Genomic DNA, 16,750 nt, shown 5'->3' on the forward strand with positions numbered 1-16,750 from the left:
CCGGGGATAGCGGGGGGACGCGAACCGGGCACAGAGCGGGCTGGGGCGCTGCGCACAGCCGAGATGTCAGGAGCGAGGGCTACGCAGGTTGCGCACGCAGCCACGCAGTTTCCGTAGGGCTGCAGCTGGAACGCGGAGCGAGATAACGAGTGCTCCGGGGGGGAGAGCGGGGCAGCCCCGCGGGAAGGCTGGGAGCGGAGCGAGATTACGAACGCTCCGAGGTAGAATGGGGCAGTGCGGCAGGAGGGTTGATAACAGACCGCTCAGTAACTTACGTAGCCATGACAAAGTCTCAGCAGCAGCGAGAAAGTTCTCAGCAGCAGCAAAAGGCAGCTCAGCGGCATACGATCTCTCGGGCTGGGAAGTAGTGAAAACAAAACGGGGGGGTCAGCGGCCGTCTGATCCCTCCGGGTAGCAGCTTCTCGAGATCCCGCCCGAGTGATTCTTCATTCGCTTCTTGTCGTCGAGTTCTCTTCTATCTTCCTTCGCAATCACGTCGGGGGTTCACCATATGTCGCGGTCGAGGCAGGGAGGCGACATGGGTTTCAGGATACCACTCTCACACAAACTTTGTTTTTCAGTCTTAGAGTTAGTAATGTTTAACTCCGTGTCTTCTATTTGTGAGTGATTGTTGTGCTGAAATTATAACTTGCAAAGCAAACATATTTTTGCCTCTTGTTTAATTTCATTAACATTGTTAAAAGTTCAAAGAATGTTGTTCACTGATTTTATGGATTTCTAGAGTGAATGGTCGTCATAGCGACTGATTGCTTCACTTCCTTGCTTCGGTTTGTCGCCAGCCCACTTTGCGCGGGGGGGGGTAAAAAGGTTTTCAATCGCGATCTCAGCCGACCGGTCTCAGCTGACTGATCTCAGCCGACCCCGGTCCTGGCCCCGGCCCGCAGAGCCGAGCCGTCCCGCCCCGCCAGTGCTTGTCACGCAGCGCTGATGCTTCGCTCTGCCGTTTCGCGGTGCCGCTTCGTTCTGCTTTTCTCTATCCTTTGTGTTTTCCTCCCGCAGTGCCCGGCTGAGGGCCGAGTTATTAGTCCCCAGCTGCCGCCGCAGCTCCAGGCACTGCCAGGCCCTCAGCATTGGCACCTTTGCCTTCGTTTTCACCTCAACTCCTATCTTTTTTGCTAAATATAGCATACATTTGAGCGTCGTTCGCTCAACTGCGGATACCGCATATCTCGTACTGTCTGCTGAATATTTTGCAAGCGCTTGCTTCAACTCACCGCCTCTTTGGGCTTCGCCTCTGTGGGCTCCTGAAACTGCGGCCCGCAGTACCACAGCCAGTCAGCAGACACCTCGCCTTTTCGCCACAGCAACAATCTTCCGATACGGATATGTGCTGTCAATCACTGGACAACGTATATTCCGAACTCCGTTCCCAGACGAAATTCCTCACACGGGGCACCAGATGTAACACGTGCGAGACCCAGTGGAAACTTCACACACAACAATATGATGTTTTGGAAGCTTCATCTTTATTGGAAATTACACTTACTTTTATACAATTCAATAATTACTACATATTTGACTACTTAACCTATTATTGGTCACACACACAAAACACACACTGTTCACACGATTATTATTGGTTAGTCAACGTATCTTATTTTCTAAATTCTTCTCCTTCTAAATATAACTACAACGCTTCTATTCCCATGCCTCCTGGCAGGTTCAGCTTAAACTCCCTTCTGCAGGTGCTGTTTTTCTCATCCCTGTAGATGTCCAGTCTTTGTCATGTTCTCAAAACACTTAGTCCTTGAGACTCCTCAGATTCCCATCAGCTGTTTTACTCCTGCCTTAACCCAAAAGGTTTCTAATTCTCCTACACAGGAATACACCAATATTGTCACATGTGAACAAGTAACACTGCTATTGGTAGTGCTGGAGGCCTCAGGATCATGTAATGAACAGCACAGTGCAGTCAGGTCATGAGGTGCAGCAAGGACAGAGCAGTAACCTTTCTGATAATATAATGAGGATATAAATATCACCCAGTTACACTGAACAAAAGCAGACAAAACTCAGCTGCTCCTTTAGACAGAAAGCACAAAGAGCCATCTCCCCATAGGAAGCAGTGCAATATCAAGAGCTGGCCCACAAGCTCTTCCCCATTTCCAAACACAACCATCAGCAAACAGATGCTTGCCAAAGTCAAATGAATTGCAAGGCTCCCAGCACACAAATTACCACTAAGGAAACAAGCAACAAGCAAACACTTCCTAGATGAATTAAAGTCTCTCCCATAGTCTAGGGTTGTAATAGCTGAGCTTCTACACTGCTGCACAGGCCAGGGAGAGCAGGAAGAACTCCACAGTGTTCATGTGCAGTCCAAAATGTGGGTACAGGGTTGGACCAAAGGTTTTCCTCGGGGAGGATGATGCTGAAATGCACTGTGTTCTGGCACATCAGTATTGCAGACTCCAGCAAATCTGACAGACAGAGCATGCAAGGAACAACCTACATCTGGCTATGACACAAAGCAATGGGAAGGGACATTGATTCCTTAGGACAAGCAATTAGTGGCTAAAGGAAACCCAAAACCAGGCCCTTTGAGTGAAATGGAAAAGCAAAGTGATTTTGGCAATAGCAGCAGAACTATCGGAATGAGGAGTGCTTTGTAACAGCAGCTCATAAGGACTAATTGCTGCCACTGGACTTGGGGGAGGATGAGAAAAAGGAGAGTTTGGGTAAGATGGGAGTCCTGCAAGCACATGGACAATCATCCCATGCTTTATCATCACCTTGCAACAAGCACAAAGGGGTGTTTTGTCAAAAACAAAAAGTAAAAATAGCAAGAAAACCGTAGTGACTCCTGCCAAGACACTGCCACTCTGGGGGATCAGTCACCACCTGCTTGGTGGTCACCACCAGCTCCAAAAATCACTCCTTGGAACTGCTACCTGTGTGAGCAACAGAAAGAATGTCAGAGCAGAGCCCCCAGCCCACCTCGGTGCTTTGCTTTCATCCTCCTGACATCAGCTCTGATAACTGGATGCCCTGTGCAACACTCGGGCTCCAAGAGCTCCTTGCAGCCCCCATCCAGCACACAGTGCCCTGGGGGAGCAGCAGAGACACGAAAGAAGGGACAGCAAAAGAAACACCTGCAGGCAAAGCACCTGCACAGGCCAATCTTCCCCATGAGGGTGGGCAGGCCCTGGCACAGGTTGCCCAGAGAAGCTGTGGCTGCCCCTGGGTCCCTGGAAGTGTCCAAGGCCAGGTTGGACGGGGCTTGGAGCCACCTGGGCTGGTGGAAGGTGTCCCTGCCCACGGCAGGGGGTGGCACTGGATGGGCTTTAAGAAACAGAAACAAGGAAGAGAATTTGGCTCATATTCCTTTTCCAGTATTAGACAATATGAATACAAGCATCAGTAAAGAATATTAACCCTCCTTCCAGAGACACACCCATCTGGCATTACAAATGCTTATAGACCTTATTCAAGCCAGAGAACGGATTTAAAGAGGGCTTACCCTGCTCAGGCAGCTGCTCTTGGATTTCAGCTGCGTTCATTTGATTTTGCTAGAAATCTCTTTCAGAAGGCCTTTCAAATCAGAGAGCTTCACCAAAAAAAAAAAAAAAAAACAAAAAACAACAAAGGTTATTTGTGTAAAGTCAATCTAGCTCAAAGCAAGCAATGCTCACAAGTTCTGTGAGTAACAAGCAATTGCCTCTCCAAATATTACACTAAATGCAACAGTGCTTGAAAGGACACTTCCAATTAGAGGGTTCATCAGGGCAATTAATGCAGTGAGCCCTGATGCAGATGTATTTCAGCTGGTTAACAAGCACAGAAGCACAATATGGATATTACTTTTCAGTAGAGAATTACGGTTATCAGATCTCCTTTCAGTTTCAAGAAGAGCATCACTAGCCACAGACTTACTCACCATTTCCATTTCAGCCTGGGGAGCAAGCCATTATTCTGCAGTCTAAATTATTTGACAGCAATCAAAAGATGTATTTTGAAGTATTATGTGGGTCTTATCACCCTTGGACTTCTAAGAAGTCTGTTCTTCACGCCAGAGCAACTCCCTGCTTCAGAGGCCAAATACACAATTGAATCAAGCCTCAGAAAATACCCCCTGGGAAGGTCTTTTCAGTATCACAGTCATAAAAATTATACCTGTATGACAATTCTGATAATGATGTGCTCTCTAGTAGACCGGTAGCTTTACATTGCTTAATTACTTCATGCCTTCAGCTCTAGAAGCTAAATCTGACAGACACATGTGTGGGAAGGGGACACTTCATTACTTGATCACTATAACCTTTCTCTGTAGCAGTGATCAGATGCATTGCCAAGTGTATCCTTTCATAAGCCACTGCTTCTTCTGTAATTCTTTGCTGTTTTGCACTATAGTAAACTTAGACATTCATTCTTTAAAGTTGGTGTCTTTGTTCCTTAAATCCATCCTCATTCCCAGGGCAAAACAGACTGGCAAAACAGTGGCCCATCACCTGCTTTACCAGAGACAATCACGTTTCCCAGAGCAATTTCAAACACAGGTACCTTTGCATCCAGTTGTCTAAATCGATGCACCATCCTGAAAGCAGGAGAACAGGGAGGAAAGGGCTGAGTTCAGGTATTAGAGAAACCTTGCCTAACTACCACACTCCCCTCCAGTGCTCCATCCTCCCAAGGAGGTGCAGCTGCAGGTGACTGGCATTGCTTTCATGACAAGTAAATGAACTAACACATGAACTACTATTAATAGGATGCTGTTCCATTTTCCTTCTCAAGACGCTTCTGCTTCCAATACAAAAGTTGCTTTTTGGGCATTCGTTTGGCTTCTTATGCAATGCTGGGTTGCCTCTGGGTAGTCTCAACTTAAACATTTATCTGTGGACAGCAACGTTCATGTGCAGGGGCACAGAAGAGTCTGGTCTTTCTCGCCCATTCTGATCAGCTCTTCCCTCCCATCTGATTCAGGGAAATACTCAAGCTGCTGGAAGTTAGCAACCAAGTTCAGCCATCACACAGATCAGGTTACTGTTCTGTTCTCCAGCTTTATTTATGTTTTTTTGTTTTTTTTTTCCTCTTAGACTATTACTCTGAAAACACTGAGACAGATCCCGAAGATAGTGTGTCACAAGCTGGCACTCAAAGAAGCACAGTTCAAGTCCCCAAACTTCCAATCCCATCATTCCAAAGAGCATCTTCCCCTCCCCAGAGGTCTCTCCTCCTCATGCTATTAAGCACAGATCTCCATACAGATTGTTATTCCAGGTGTAATATTCCAGTAATATTCTCTGCTAACTGCATCATAGAATTATTTAGGTTGGGAAAGATCATCGAGTTCAATCCTTAACCCAGCACTGCCAAGGCCACCAACAAACCGTGTCCCCAAGTGCCACACCCACATGGCTTTTAAATCCCCCCAGGGATGGGGACTCCACCAGTGCTCTGGGCAGCTGGGCCAGGGCTGGACAACCCTTTCAGTGAAGAAATTCTTCCTAATATCCAACCTGAACTTCTAATGTTGCAAGAATAGTCAGCAATAGCAATGCTTTCCACGATGAGATCTCAAAACACCACAGGAAGACATTTTCTTCCCTGCAGCACATAAAAAGAGCCACCATTTCACTTCAAAAATTAAAAATAAAAAGCACATTTACGCTGAGTTTATTTACTTACTCATTAACGTTTGTAAACATTTAGAGCTGCTGGAAACTTGCCTTCACTAGAAATATTCAACAGAAAATTAAGGGAAGGAAGACAAAGAGGGGCAGACATGCTCTTCTGATGAATCGTTTGCTTTGGTATTGATTTTGACAAGGTAATTCTCCTCCATGACAGCTTCCCATGCCAGAATTTCATTGTCCTCATTTCTTGAGCCTGGGAAATATATTGGGAAAAAAAAGAATAGTTAAATTTGTCTCTCCAATGCTAAGATGCAAAAAGGCTGGGTCAGCGCTTGCACCCACAGCTTAATGATTCCCTTCTCCACATCCTGAGCACTCACAGCCCCACTTTCCCCTTCCCTTCAACTCCTGGCAACCAGAGTTGGTTAAAAAGAGGAAATATGGAGGGGAAAAAAAAAAAAAAAAAAAAAAGACAAAAACCCCCAAACCAACAGAAAACCCCCACACTTCCAAGCTCCAAAAGTCCCTTCTGGATTTTTTTTGGAGTCTTAGTTACCACAGGTACAACTGCTTCAACAGGTACAGGACATTCCAGAAACTTCCTATGTGGATTTGAGCTTTCTGTTTGTCTGCACACTATCCCATATTGGAACATTAAGAGTGAAATATGTTAAGAACCATGACATGTCATTGAACATTTCAGAAAGATGAAGCACTGTCTTCTCTAAAAAGCATCTCCTGGTTATGCTGTAAATTCAGGAGTGACACAGAGCAACCCACCTGGAGGCAGCAAAGTCCTCCAGGATAATACTCCAGCATTTAGTCCTGTTCCATTTGGACAGCACAAACCACATGGGTTTTAATACAAAACTAAAATTAACGGAGACAAAAGAAGTCCAGAGCTGGAAAACGGCTGAAGTTTCATTTCCTCTAACTACACACAGTCCTCAGTTGTTCTCCCACATACCAACAAGCATCCAAACACCCAAATCCCAACCATTTCCATAACAGTTAAATGAGGAAGGTAGGATTTGGCAGCAGTCTAGACATTAATGTGCTCTCTCCATGCAGGTCTCAGCTCCTATCATCAGCAAAAACCTGATGACATTCTGGCTCTAATTAACTCCTCCATTTGCTTTCAGAACTGCAACATCATCTGTGCATCCTTTGAGCAGAAATATCTGCCACCCGACAACCTCCCCTGCAAGGAAACCACCCAGTGATTTGGGCAGCCAAAATGGTTTAGTCAGTGCTAAGGAACATCAGACCCCCAAAGGAGGCTCTTCCTCCTAAACTACCAACAAATCCAGCCCGCGCTGCAGGGAACAGGCAGGTTGCTGATGGCTGGAAAGCAGCACAGGCAGACCTAAACTGATAGGATGAATCCAAAGTCTGCATTGATTTACACACATAAAGTAATTTTGATCGATCGGGATCTGTCCCCCCCCCTTCCCAGTATGATTCCAGTCACTCCCAGTATGACTCCAGTCACTCCCAGTATGATGCTGCTGTTGTTATCAGCCGTGGGCAGAGCTGGAGTGGGGTGGGAAGATTCACCCACTGAGGCCAAAAACTGGGATTGAACATCCAAACCCATCTCCCTCCCAGACTTTTGAAAAGATTTAAAGGTTTTAAATGGGTTTAAAAGGGTTTAAAAGGGTTGTTTATGATGTGTGTGTCAGGAGCGCCTGGAGAAGAGAGTCACACACTCTGCTCTGAGAGAAATCCTTTTTAATGCAGTGGGGAAAATAAGATAAAAAAACAAAAGAATATAAAAAAAATAAAAACTATAAAGAAGATAAAAAAATATAAAAAAATTAAAAAGAAGATAAAAACAGAAAAGAGATTAAAAAAGAAGATAAAAAAGAAGATAAGATTAAAAAAGATCAAAAAGACAAAGATTAAAAAAAGATCAAAAACATAAAAGAGAAGACAAAAAAATAAAAACAGATAAAAAATATTTAAACAAGATAAAAAAGATTAAAAAATATAAAAAAGATAAAAAAGAAAAAATATAAAAAAGATTAAAAATAACAAAAATATTACAAAATATTAAAAATATCAAAAAATTAAAAAAATAAAAAATATTTAGAAATATATAAAATATTTTAAAATATAAAAAGACCTTAAAATATTAAAAAATATAAAAAGATAAAAAGATTAAAAAATCAAAAAATATAAAAAAGATCAAAAAATAAAAAGATAAAAAATATAAAAATATTAAAAATTTTAAAAAAGATTAAAAATACTAAAAAGATTAGAAAACATAAAAATATTAAAAAGATAAAAATATTCATATGAAAGAACATAAAAAGATAAAAAGATAAAGATTAAAAATATTTTAAAAATATTAAAAATATTAAAAGATAAAAAATATTTTTAAAAGATAATAAATGAGTTTAAAAAGAAAAATATTAAGAAAAAATTAAGGAAAAGATTAAAAAATGAGATAAAAAATTAGAAAGATATAAAAGGATAAAAAAGATTAAAAAATTTAAAACAAAATATTAAAAAAAGATTTAAAAAATCCTTGCAAAAGGTTATTACAAAGATTAAAAACACAAACCAAGGGAAGAGCACTTGGCTAAACCACTCAGCACAAAGACCCCACTCCACAGGAAACTCCCTTTGAAACAATCCACGTGGCCCTTCCCCACCCTCCTCCCTCCGCACTCACAATGAGTTGTTTCCCACTCCCTTGTCAATAACTCTATAAATTAAATTAAATATTAAATTAAATTAAATTCAATAAATTAAATAAGATAAAACAGAAGATTAAAGAATATTAAGAAAGATTAAAAAAAGGATCAAAAAAGATAAAAAAGATAAAAAAAGAAGATAAAAAGATAAACAATATTTTAAAAAGATAAAAAATTAAAAAAGGACAGACAGGATTAAAAAAAATTAAAATGATAAAAAATTAAGATAAAGATAAAAATATAAAAATATAATAAAAGATTAAAAAATATTAAAAATATAAAAAAGAAGACAAAAATATGAAAGAGATAAAAAAGGAAGATAAAAAAATAAAAAAAAAAAGATAAAAAAAGAGAGAAAAGAGGAGAGAGAGAAAACCATGAGGAATCTTTATTTTATAGAGTTCAGTTTTCCTTCCCAGGGAACGTGGCCCTTCCTCCCTCCTCTCTCCTCCCCCCCCCACTCACAATGAGTTGTGAGAGATAAGATAAAAAAGAAGATTAAAAAAGACAAAAGAGATAAAAAAGAAGATTAAAAAAAGGATTAAAAATATAAAAAAGATAAAAATAATAAAAAATATAAAAAAGATAAAAATGTAAAAGAGATTTAAAAAAATAAAAATAAGATAAAGATTAAAAATATTTAAAAATGATAAAAAGAAAAAAAGAAGATGAAAAATAAAGATAAAAAGATGAAAAGATAAAAACATTAAAAAGATTAAAAAAGATTAAAAAGATTAAAAAGAACATAAAAAAGATTAAAAAGATTAAAAAGGAAGATTAAAAAAAATATAAAAAATACATCAGCTCCACTCAGATAATACATTCTAATTATTATTATAATGTTCCAGGCCCAGCCCTTCCCCCTTCTCTCCTCCCCCTCCCCACTCACAATGAGTTGTTTCCCACCCTCCTGTCAATAATTCAATAAATTAAATTAAATATTACGTTAAATTAAATTCAATAAATTAAATAATTTATTTAAGACCTTTTAAAAAGCCTTAAAGGTTTTTAAAACGCTTTTAAAAAGGGCTTTAAAAGGTTTGGTTATAACCTATAATCAGACTCCAGAGAAAGAGTCACACGCTCTCCATTCTAAAAGAAATGGTTTTTAATTTAGTGGGGAAAAAAGATAAAAAAAGGAAAGGAGATTAAAAAAAAGATAAAAAAGATAAAGAAGAGAAAAAAGATTAAGAAGATAAAAAAGAAGATTAAAAAAGATTAAAAAAAGATTAAAAAAGATTAAAAATATTAAAAAGAAGATTAAAAAAATAAAAAATATAAAAAATAATAAAGATTAAAAAATAAAAAAGATTTAAAATATTTTAAAAAATAAGATTAAAAGATAAAAAAGAAGATTAAAAAAGATAAAAAAGATTAAAAAAGGATTAAAAATAGATTTAAAAAGGATTAAAAATAGATAAAAAAAGAAGAGAAAAAAAGATTAAAAAGATAAAAAAAGATAAAAAAGGTTAAAAAAGGATTAAAACAGATAAAAATATAAAAAATAAAAAAGAGAAAAAAGATAAATAATAATGATTAAAAATAAAAATATTAAAAATTAAAAAAGATAAAAATATAACAATAAGATTAAAAAAGATTAAAAAATTAAAAAGGATTAAAATAGATAAAAAAGATAAAAAAGAAGAAAAATATAAAAAGATAAAAAATAATTAAAAAATACATTAAAAATATTTAAAATATTTTAAAAAGATAAAAATAAGACAAAAAAGATAAAAAATAAGATTAAAAGTATTAAAAAGGGATTTAAAAAATTAAAAAAAGAAGATTAAAAAAGTTAAAAAAGGAAGATAAAAATATGGAACCAACTGCCATAAATGTGTTCCTACAGACACAAAATCACCCAACCCAACAAGTTTCCCCCCCCATCCCCGGGCCTGGTTTCTTCTTCCCCAGTCCCCTCCAGGGAGGTGACAAAAACCCAGCAGGGAGGTGACAAAACCCACACCTTTCCACCGGAGCTGGAGACCCGCCTGGAGATCCCAAACCCGCTGCCAAAAGGGACCTTTTTGTGGTTTTTGGGTCCCACCCGCCCCCCAAAAACCTCACCTGTCGTGCCCCACCATAACCTGCAGCTCGGGAGACTCTCCCAAATGTTGGGGCACAGCCAAAATAAAACAGTCCTGGGCCATCCCAGAGACCTGGGGGAAGATACACAGAAAACATTCTGGTTTTAGGGACGCACTGCTCTCCTCCTCCTGCCCCACTCCCACCATCGGCACCGCCAAAATAAAACAGTCCTGGGCCATCCCAGAGACCTGGGGGAAGATACACAGAAAACATTCTGGTTTTAGGGACGCGCTGCTCTCCTCCTCCTGCCCCACTCCCACCCGCGGCACCGCCAGCACTCGTGGGGGGAGGGGGGGGCTCGGGGACAACCCCCTCAGAGCCAACATCCCCACCCTGGACGTGGCCACGAAGCCCTCCCCAACAACGAGGCGACTTCAGCCACCCCCTCAAAGGGCCACAAAAGTCCCCACTGAGCCCGGAACGGCTCCTGCCCCGCGTGGGGACCGAGCAAAGCCCGACCTGCGCCCCCCACTCCTCCTCCTCCTCCTTCCTTTTCCTCCTCCTTCCTCCTCTTCCTTCCTCCTCCTCCTTCCTCCTCCTCCTTCCTCCTCCTCCTCCTTCTCCTTCCTCTTCCTCCTTTCTCTTCCTCCTCCTTCCTCCTCCACCTCCTCCTCCTTCCTCCTCCTTCTTCCTCCTCCTCCCTCCTCCTTCCTCCTCCTCCCCCCCAGGGTTTGGGATCCACGGGAATTAGATTGCCCTGGAGCCTAGGAAAAGGTCCACGCCCCGACCTCCCCACCCCACCCCACCCACGAGGGACCCCTCCAAGGTGTATTCCTGGGCCTCAGAGTAATTCTAGAGCTAAAGCGGTGTGGGAGACATCAGCTCGGCTCAGATAATCCATGCCAGCACTCAGCCCCGGCCCAGGGGGCAGCCCCGAGGGGGGGGGCCTCCTTCCCACAGCCCCCCGGCCCCTGGGGGGGCAGCTCCAGGGTCGGGGGGGCTTCGTGCCCGGGGGGCTCCGTACCCGCAGCATCCTCTCCCTGCGGGTCCATCCCCCCGCCCTCCGATCCGCTCAATCCCCGTCCCATCCTGCCCCATCCACCCAATCCCAGTCCCGTCCTCCCCCATCCACCTCCACTCCCCTCCGATCCACCCAATCCCCATCCCATCCTCCCCCGATCCACCTCCATCACCCTCCGATCCGCCCAGTCCCCATCCCATCCTCCTCCATCTGCCCAATCCCAGTCCCATCCTCCCCGTCAGTCTCCAGCCCCCTCCGATCCGCCCAGTCCCCATCCCTTCGGGTTCGCCTCCATCTTCCTTCGGCCGCCCTGATCCTGATCCGACCTGAATCCCATCCATCCGCCCCCATCCACCTTCTTCCACCTCCACCCGCATCCATCCCCGTCTCGTCCACCTCCATTCACATCCCATCCGCCTCCATCCCTGTCCCTCCCGCCTCCACCCGCGTGTGCCCCCATCCACCTGCCTCCATCTTCGCGCCTCCACCTCCATCCCCATCCCATCTGCCGCATCCCCATCCCACCCACCTCCATCCGCTCAAGCCCCATCCCATCCGTCCAATCCCCATGCCACCCACCTCCATCCACCCCCATCCCATCTGCCCAATCCCTTTCCCATCCGCCTCCATCCCCATCCCACCCACTCCATCCACCTCCATCCCCATCCCACCCACCTCCATCCACTTCCATCCCCATCCCATCCACCTCCATCTGCCCCATCCCCATCCCATCTGCCCCATCCCCATCCCATCTGCCCAGTCCCCATCCCACCCACTCCATCCTCCTCCACACCCATCCCATCCTCTCCATTCCCATACCACCCACCTCCATCCGCTCAATCCCCATCCCAACCGCCCAATCCCCATTCCACCCACCTCCATACACCTTCATCCCCGTCCCATCCACCTCCATCCCAATCCCATTGGCCCCCATCCACTCAATCCCCATTCCACCTACCTCCATCCTCCTCCACGCCCATCCCATCCTCTCAGTTCCCATCCCATCCACCTCCACCTGCATCCATCCTCATCCCATCCACCCAATCCCCATCCCACCCACATCCACCTGCATCCATCCCCATCCCATCTGCCCAATCCCCATCCCATCCACCCACCTCCATCCCCATCCCATCCGCCTCCATCCACCTCCATCCCCATCCCATCTGCCCAATCCCCATCCCATCCACCCACCTCCATGCACCCCATCCCCGTCCCTCCCACCTCCACCTGCCTATGCCCCCATCCACCCGCCTTCATCTTTCCGCCTCCACCTCCATCCCCGTCCCGTCCGCCCAATTCCCATCCCATCCACCTCCATTCCCATCCCATCCACCTCCATCCCCATCCCACCCACATCCATCCCCATCCCATCCAACTCCATTCCCATCCCATCCACCTCCATCCACCCAATCCCCATCCCCATTAATTAATGGGATTGCCTGGTCACACACACACGTCAGGGGCTCCTCTGTCATCAATTAATTAATTAATTATTAATGAGATTGCCAGGTAACACTCACACATGTCAGGGACTCCTCTGTCCTCAATTAATTAATTAATTAATTATTAATGGATTGCCTGGTCACACACACATCAGGGGCTCCTCTGCCATCAATTAATTAATTATTAATGGGATTGCCTGGTCACACGCACGTCAGGGGCTCCTCTGCCATCAGGTCGTTAATTAATGAATCATGGCCAAAACCAGAACATTTATATAAAACGAGCGATTGACACGATTTACGAATGACCGGACGGAAGAAAAAAAACAACACCTTAATCAGAACCATTCGCTGCACGACAATAAACCCCAAACAGGGGTCACCAGGGAATGTGGGTCCCCAAAAGGCTGTTCCCAAGGCGGGTTCTCCGATGGGTGACAGAGCTGGAGCAGCAGCCGAAGCGCTTCCTGCAGTCAGGGCACTCGAGGGCTTCCCTTACCGGTGGGTCCGTTGGTGTTTGGTCAAGGTAGACCTGTTGCTGAAGCTCTTCCCACACTCCCCACACTTGTAGGGCCTCTCCCCGGTGTGGATGCGCCGGTGGGTGACGAGGTTGCTGTTCTGGTTGAAGCCCTTCCCGCAGTCGGTGCAGCGGAAGGGCCTCTCCTCTGTGTGTGTCTGCTCATGCACGAGGAGCTTGGAGCTGGTCTGAAACCTCTTCCCACATTGCAAGCACTTGTAGGGCCGTTCCCCAGTGTGGATGAGCTGGTGTTGGAGCAGGTTGGAGCTGTCCCTGAAACTCTTCCCACATTCCCCACACGTGTGGGGCCGTTTCCCAGCGTGGATGCGTTGGTGTCGGATCAGGTGGGAGCTGTCCCTGAAGCTCTTCCCACATTCCAAGCACTTGTAGGGCCGTTCCCCAGTGTGGATGCGCTGGTGGATTAGGAGCTTGGAGCTATTCCTGAACCTCTTCCCACATTCCCCACATGGGTATGGCCATTCCCCAGTGTGGATGAGCTGGTGGATGAGGAGGTTGGAGCTGACACTGAAGCTCTTCCCACATTCCCCACATGTGTAGGGCTGTTCCCCAGTGTGGATACGTTGGTGTTTGATCAGGTCGGTGCTGGATATGAAGCTCTTCCCACATTCCCCACATGTGTGGGGCCGTTCCCCAGTATGGATGCGCTGGTGTCGGATCAGGTTGGAGTTGCTCCTGAAGCTGTTCCCACACTCCCTGCACAGGTAGGGCCGTTCCCCAGTGTGGATGAGTTGGTGTTTAATCAGGTTGGAGCTGTTCCTGAAGCTCTTCCCACACTCCCCACACGTGTAGGGCCGTTCCCCAGTGTGGATGTGCTGGTGGCTGAGGAGGTGGTTGCTCTGCTTGAAGCTCTTCCCACATTCCAAGCACCTGAAGGGCTTCTCCCTGCTGGGAGGCTGCTCAGGGACCACCAGCTCGGAGCTCCGGTTCAAGCTCCGGCCGCCTTCCCAGCACAGGACGGGTCTTTCCTCCTCAGAGCTCCCTGGGCTGGCTTTGCAGCCCCTCCTCCGGGGGCATCTCCGGGCCTTTTCCTCCCCGCTGCCTTCCTGCGCCGGGGAGCCCTTCAAAACGGCCTCTCCCACCAGGCTCTGCCGGGGGGATTTGTCCTCCGTGCTCTCCGTCCTCAGCTCGGGGCCTGGGGCAGGAAGGAAGAAGGACAGGCAGGGGATTTGCCTCCGGCCCAGAGGGAAGGCCAAGCACATCCCCCCCCAAATTTGGCCCCCACATGCACCACAAGACAGGGCCAAAGGGGCACTGACTTCCTCCTCACCTACCTGGGGGGCTCATGGCATCTTCCTCACAACCTCCTCCTCCATCCGCCCAAGCTTTGGGAAGGACAAATCCTGCTGGGGGGAAACAAGGGCTGAGTGCCTTGCCTTGGGGGTTCCTCCTGCCCAAGTCCATCTCTGGAGCTCACCGGGCATCCTGGGACCATAAAAACCTCCAAAGGCCCCCCCCAAAAAACCTCTCCCCCAGAACTCCAAGGTTCAGACCAAAAAAACCCCTTCCAGGAGTTCCCCTCTCAGGTCTCTCCACTTTAGGGTTCTGGGGGGTCCCCCCTGTTTGGGTTGCTGGGGGCGTCCCATGTGTATTGGGGGACCCCCCTCTCCAGGGTCCCTGCCCTCCCTGGGAGCCTGGGGGTCCTGGATTTCCCCCCCTCCAGGGTCCCCCTGCTCAGGGATGTTGGGGGTTTTGGAGGCCCCAGGGGTCCCTTCTCTTTGCTTTGGGCTGCTGGGGGTCCCACCTCTCTGGGGTCTCCCCCTCTCCAGGCTGCTGGAGATCCTGGGAATCCCAGAGGTCCTCCTTCTCCGAGCTCCCCTTTCTCTGGGGTCCCCCTGTCTGGGCTGCTGGGAGTCCCAGGACTCGCCCTTTTCCAGGCTTCCCACTTCAGTGTCCCGGAGGACCCAAGGTACCTCCTCTCCAGGCCCCCATTTCAGGGTTCCTGGGGGAACCCTAAAAACCTCCTGTCCCTGCAGGTTTCCCCCTTCATGACTTCCATTCTGCTGGGGGTCCCGTGGGTCTGGTACCATCCCTCTCTGCTCTTCCCACTCCGGGGGTCTCAGCAGCCCCCACCGGCTGTTCCTCCTCCTCTTCCCCCTTCTCCTGGCCTGGGTCCCCCCATTCCTGGCCAGTCCAGTTTTCCAGACCCCAGATCCCTCTTTCTTTGACTCCAGGACCCCTCTGCCCCCACTTTCCTCACCATCCCACCTCTCCCAGTCCCTGCATCCTCCTGTTTCCCTCACCCTGGGGACCTCCAGCCTCCCATTCCTGGCTGGCCATCCCCTGGCACCTCAGCAACAGCCCCCCTGAAGCCCCTTCCCAGTTCCCACAGCTCTCCCAGTTTCTCCCTTCCCTTGACCCTGGGACCACCCTGACCCCCAAATCTCTGAGTCTCTCCAGTTCCCCACTCCTGGCTTATCCTGCAGGGTGGTCCTGGGGTGTCCTAAGGACCCCCTGAACCCCCCATTCCTGTACTCCAGATCTCCCTTGCACCCCCTTATCTGGGATCAGGACCCCCCTGTACCCCTTTCCCAGCCATCCCACCTCTCCCAGACTCCACACTCCCTTTTCCTTCACCTTGGGACTCACTGGACCCACATTTCTGGGAATCACGACCCCCCGGAACCCCCTTTCCAGCACTGGAACTCTCTTTTACCCCTTCCTCAGCTCCAGGACCCCTTCAACAAACCCTTTCCCCGCCATCCCGCCTCTCCCAGCTCCCAGGCCCCTCTTTTCCATGATGCTGGTACTCCCTGGATCCTCATTCCTGTCTTTTCCAGACTCCTTTTTTTTTGTTGTTGTTTTTGAACACCGGGGGATCCCCTGGACCCCGTTTTCTGGACGTTCTCCCAACCCTCCCCACGCCCCTCCCTTTCCCCAACACCGATGAACCCCGTGCAGAGGCTCTTCCTGGACCCCCCATCCCACCTCTCCTGATCCCTGCCCTCCCCTTTCCTTGGCCCTGGGATCCCCTCCAACTCCCCTTACCCTTGGCATCATACTGGTTTCATACTGGGAGCAAGTGGAACCACGCTGGAGGGAACTGGGATCATACTGGGAGTGACTGGAAGGAACTGGCATGATACTGGGTTCATTTTGGGAATGGTAGGAAGTGACTGGGATCATACTGGAGATGACTGGGACCATACTAGAACTAACTGGGATTACAGTGGGTGTGAATGGAACCTTACTGAGGGTTACTGGAAGCCTCTTGGCATATGCTGGGAGCAAACTGGCATCAACTGGAAGATACTGGAACCATGTTGGAGGGACTGGGACCACAGTTGGGGCAGTTGGAATCATACTGGGAGAAACTGCGCCCACAGTGGGAGTCTCTGGAACCATATTGGTGCTGAGTGGGACCACACTGGCAGCAACTGGGATCAACTGGGACTGACTGGGTCTACAATGGAGGCAACTGGGAGTGTCTT

The 16,750-nt window shown here is 46.9% G+C and overlaps 1 protein-coding gene and 1 non-coding gene across 2 annotated transcripts; both read right to left on the reverse strand.

The window, feature by feature from the left end:
- Positions 1 to 387: 387 nt before the first annotated feature.
- LOC126646216 (zinc finger protein 501-like) lies at positions 388 to 14,521 on the reverse strand. The gene is made up of 4 exons (XM_050327417.1): positions 13,284 to 14,521; positions 10,381 to 10,452; positions 1,236 to 1,332; positions 388 to 483 (listed from the first exon to the last, which is right to left on the reverse strand). Exons 1-4 carry the CDS (start codon positions 14,519 to 14,521, stop codon positions 388 to 390), a joined length of 1,503 nt encoding a protein of 500 aa, XP_050183374.1.
- Positions 11,157 to 11,242, reverse strand: LOC126646218 (small nucleolar RNA SNORD45). Its single transcript, XR_007630251.1, has one exon. It is a non-coding gene; the product is annotated as a small nucleolar RNA SNORD45 (small nucleolar RNA).
- Positions 14,522 to 16,750: the final 2,229 nt, after the last annotated feature.

The sequence above is a fragment of the Myiozetetes cayanensis genome, unplaced genomic scaffold (assembly GCF_022539395.1).
Source record: "Myiozetetes cayanensis isolate MyiCay16 unplaced genomic scaffold, myiCay2020 scf331, whole genome shotgun sequence".
Taxonomy (NCBI): Eukaryota; Metazoa; Chordata; class Aves; order Passeriformes; family Tyrannidae; genus Myiozetetes; species Myiozetetes cayanensis.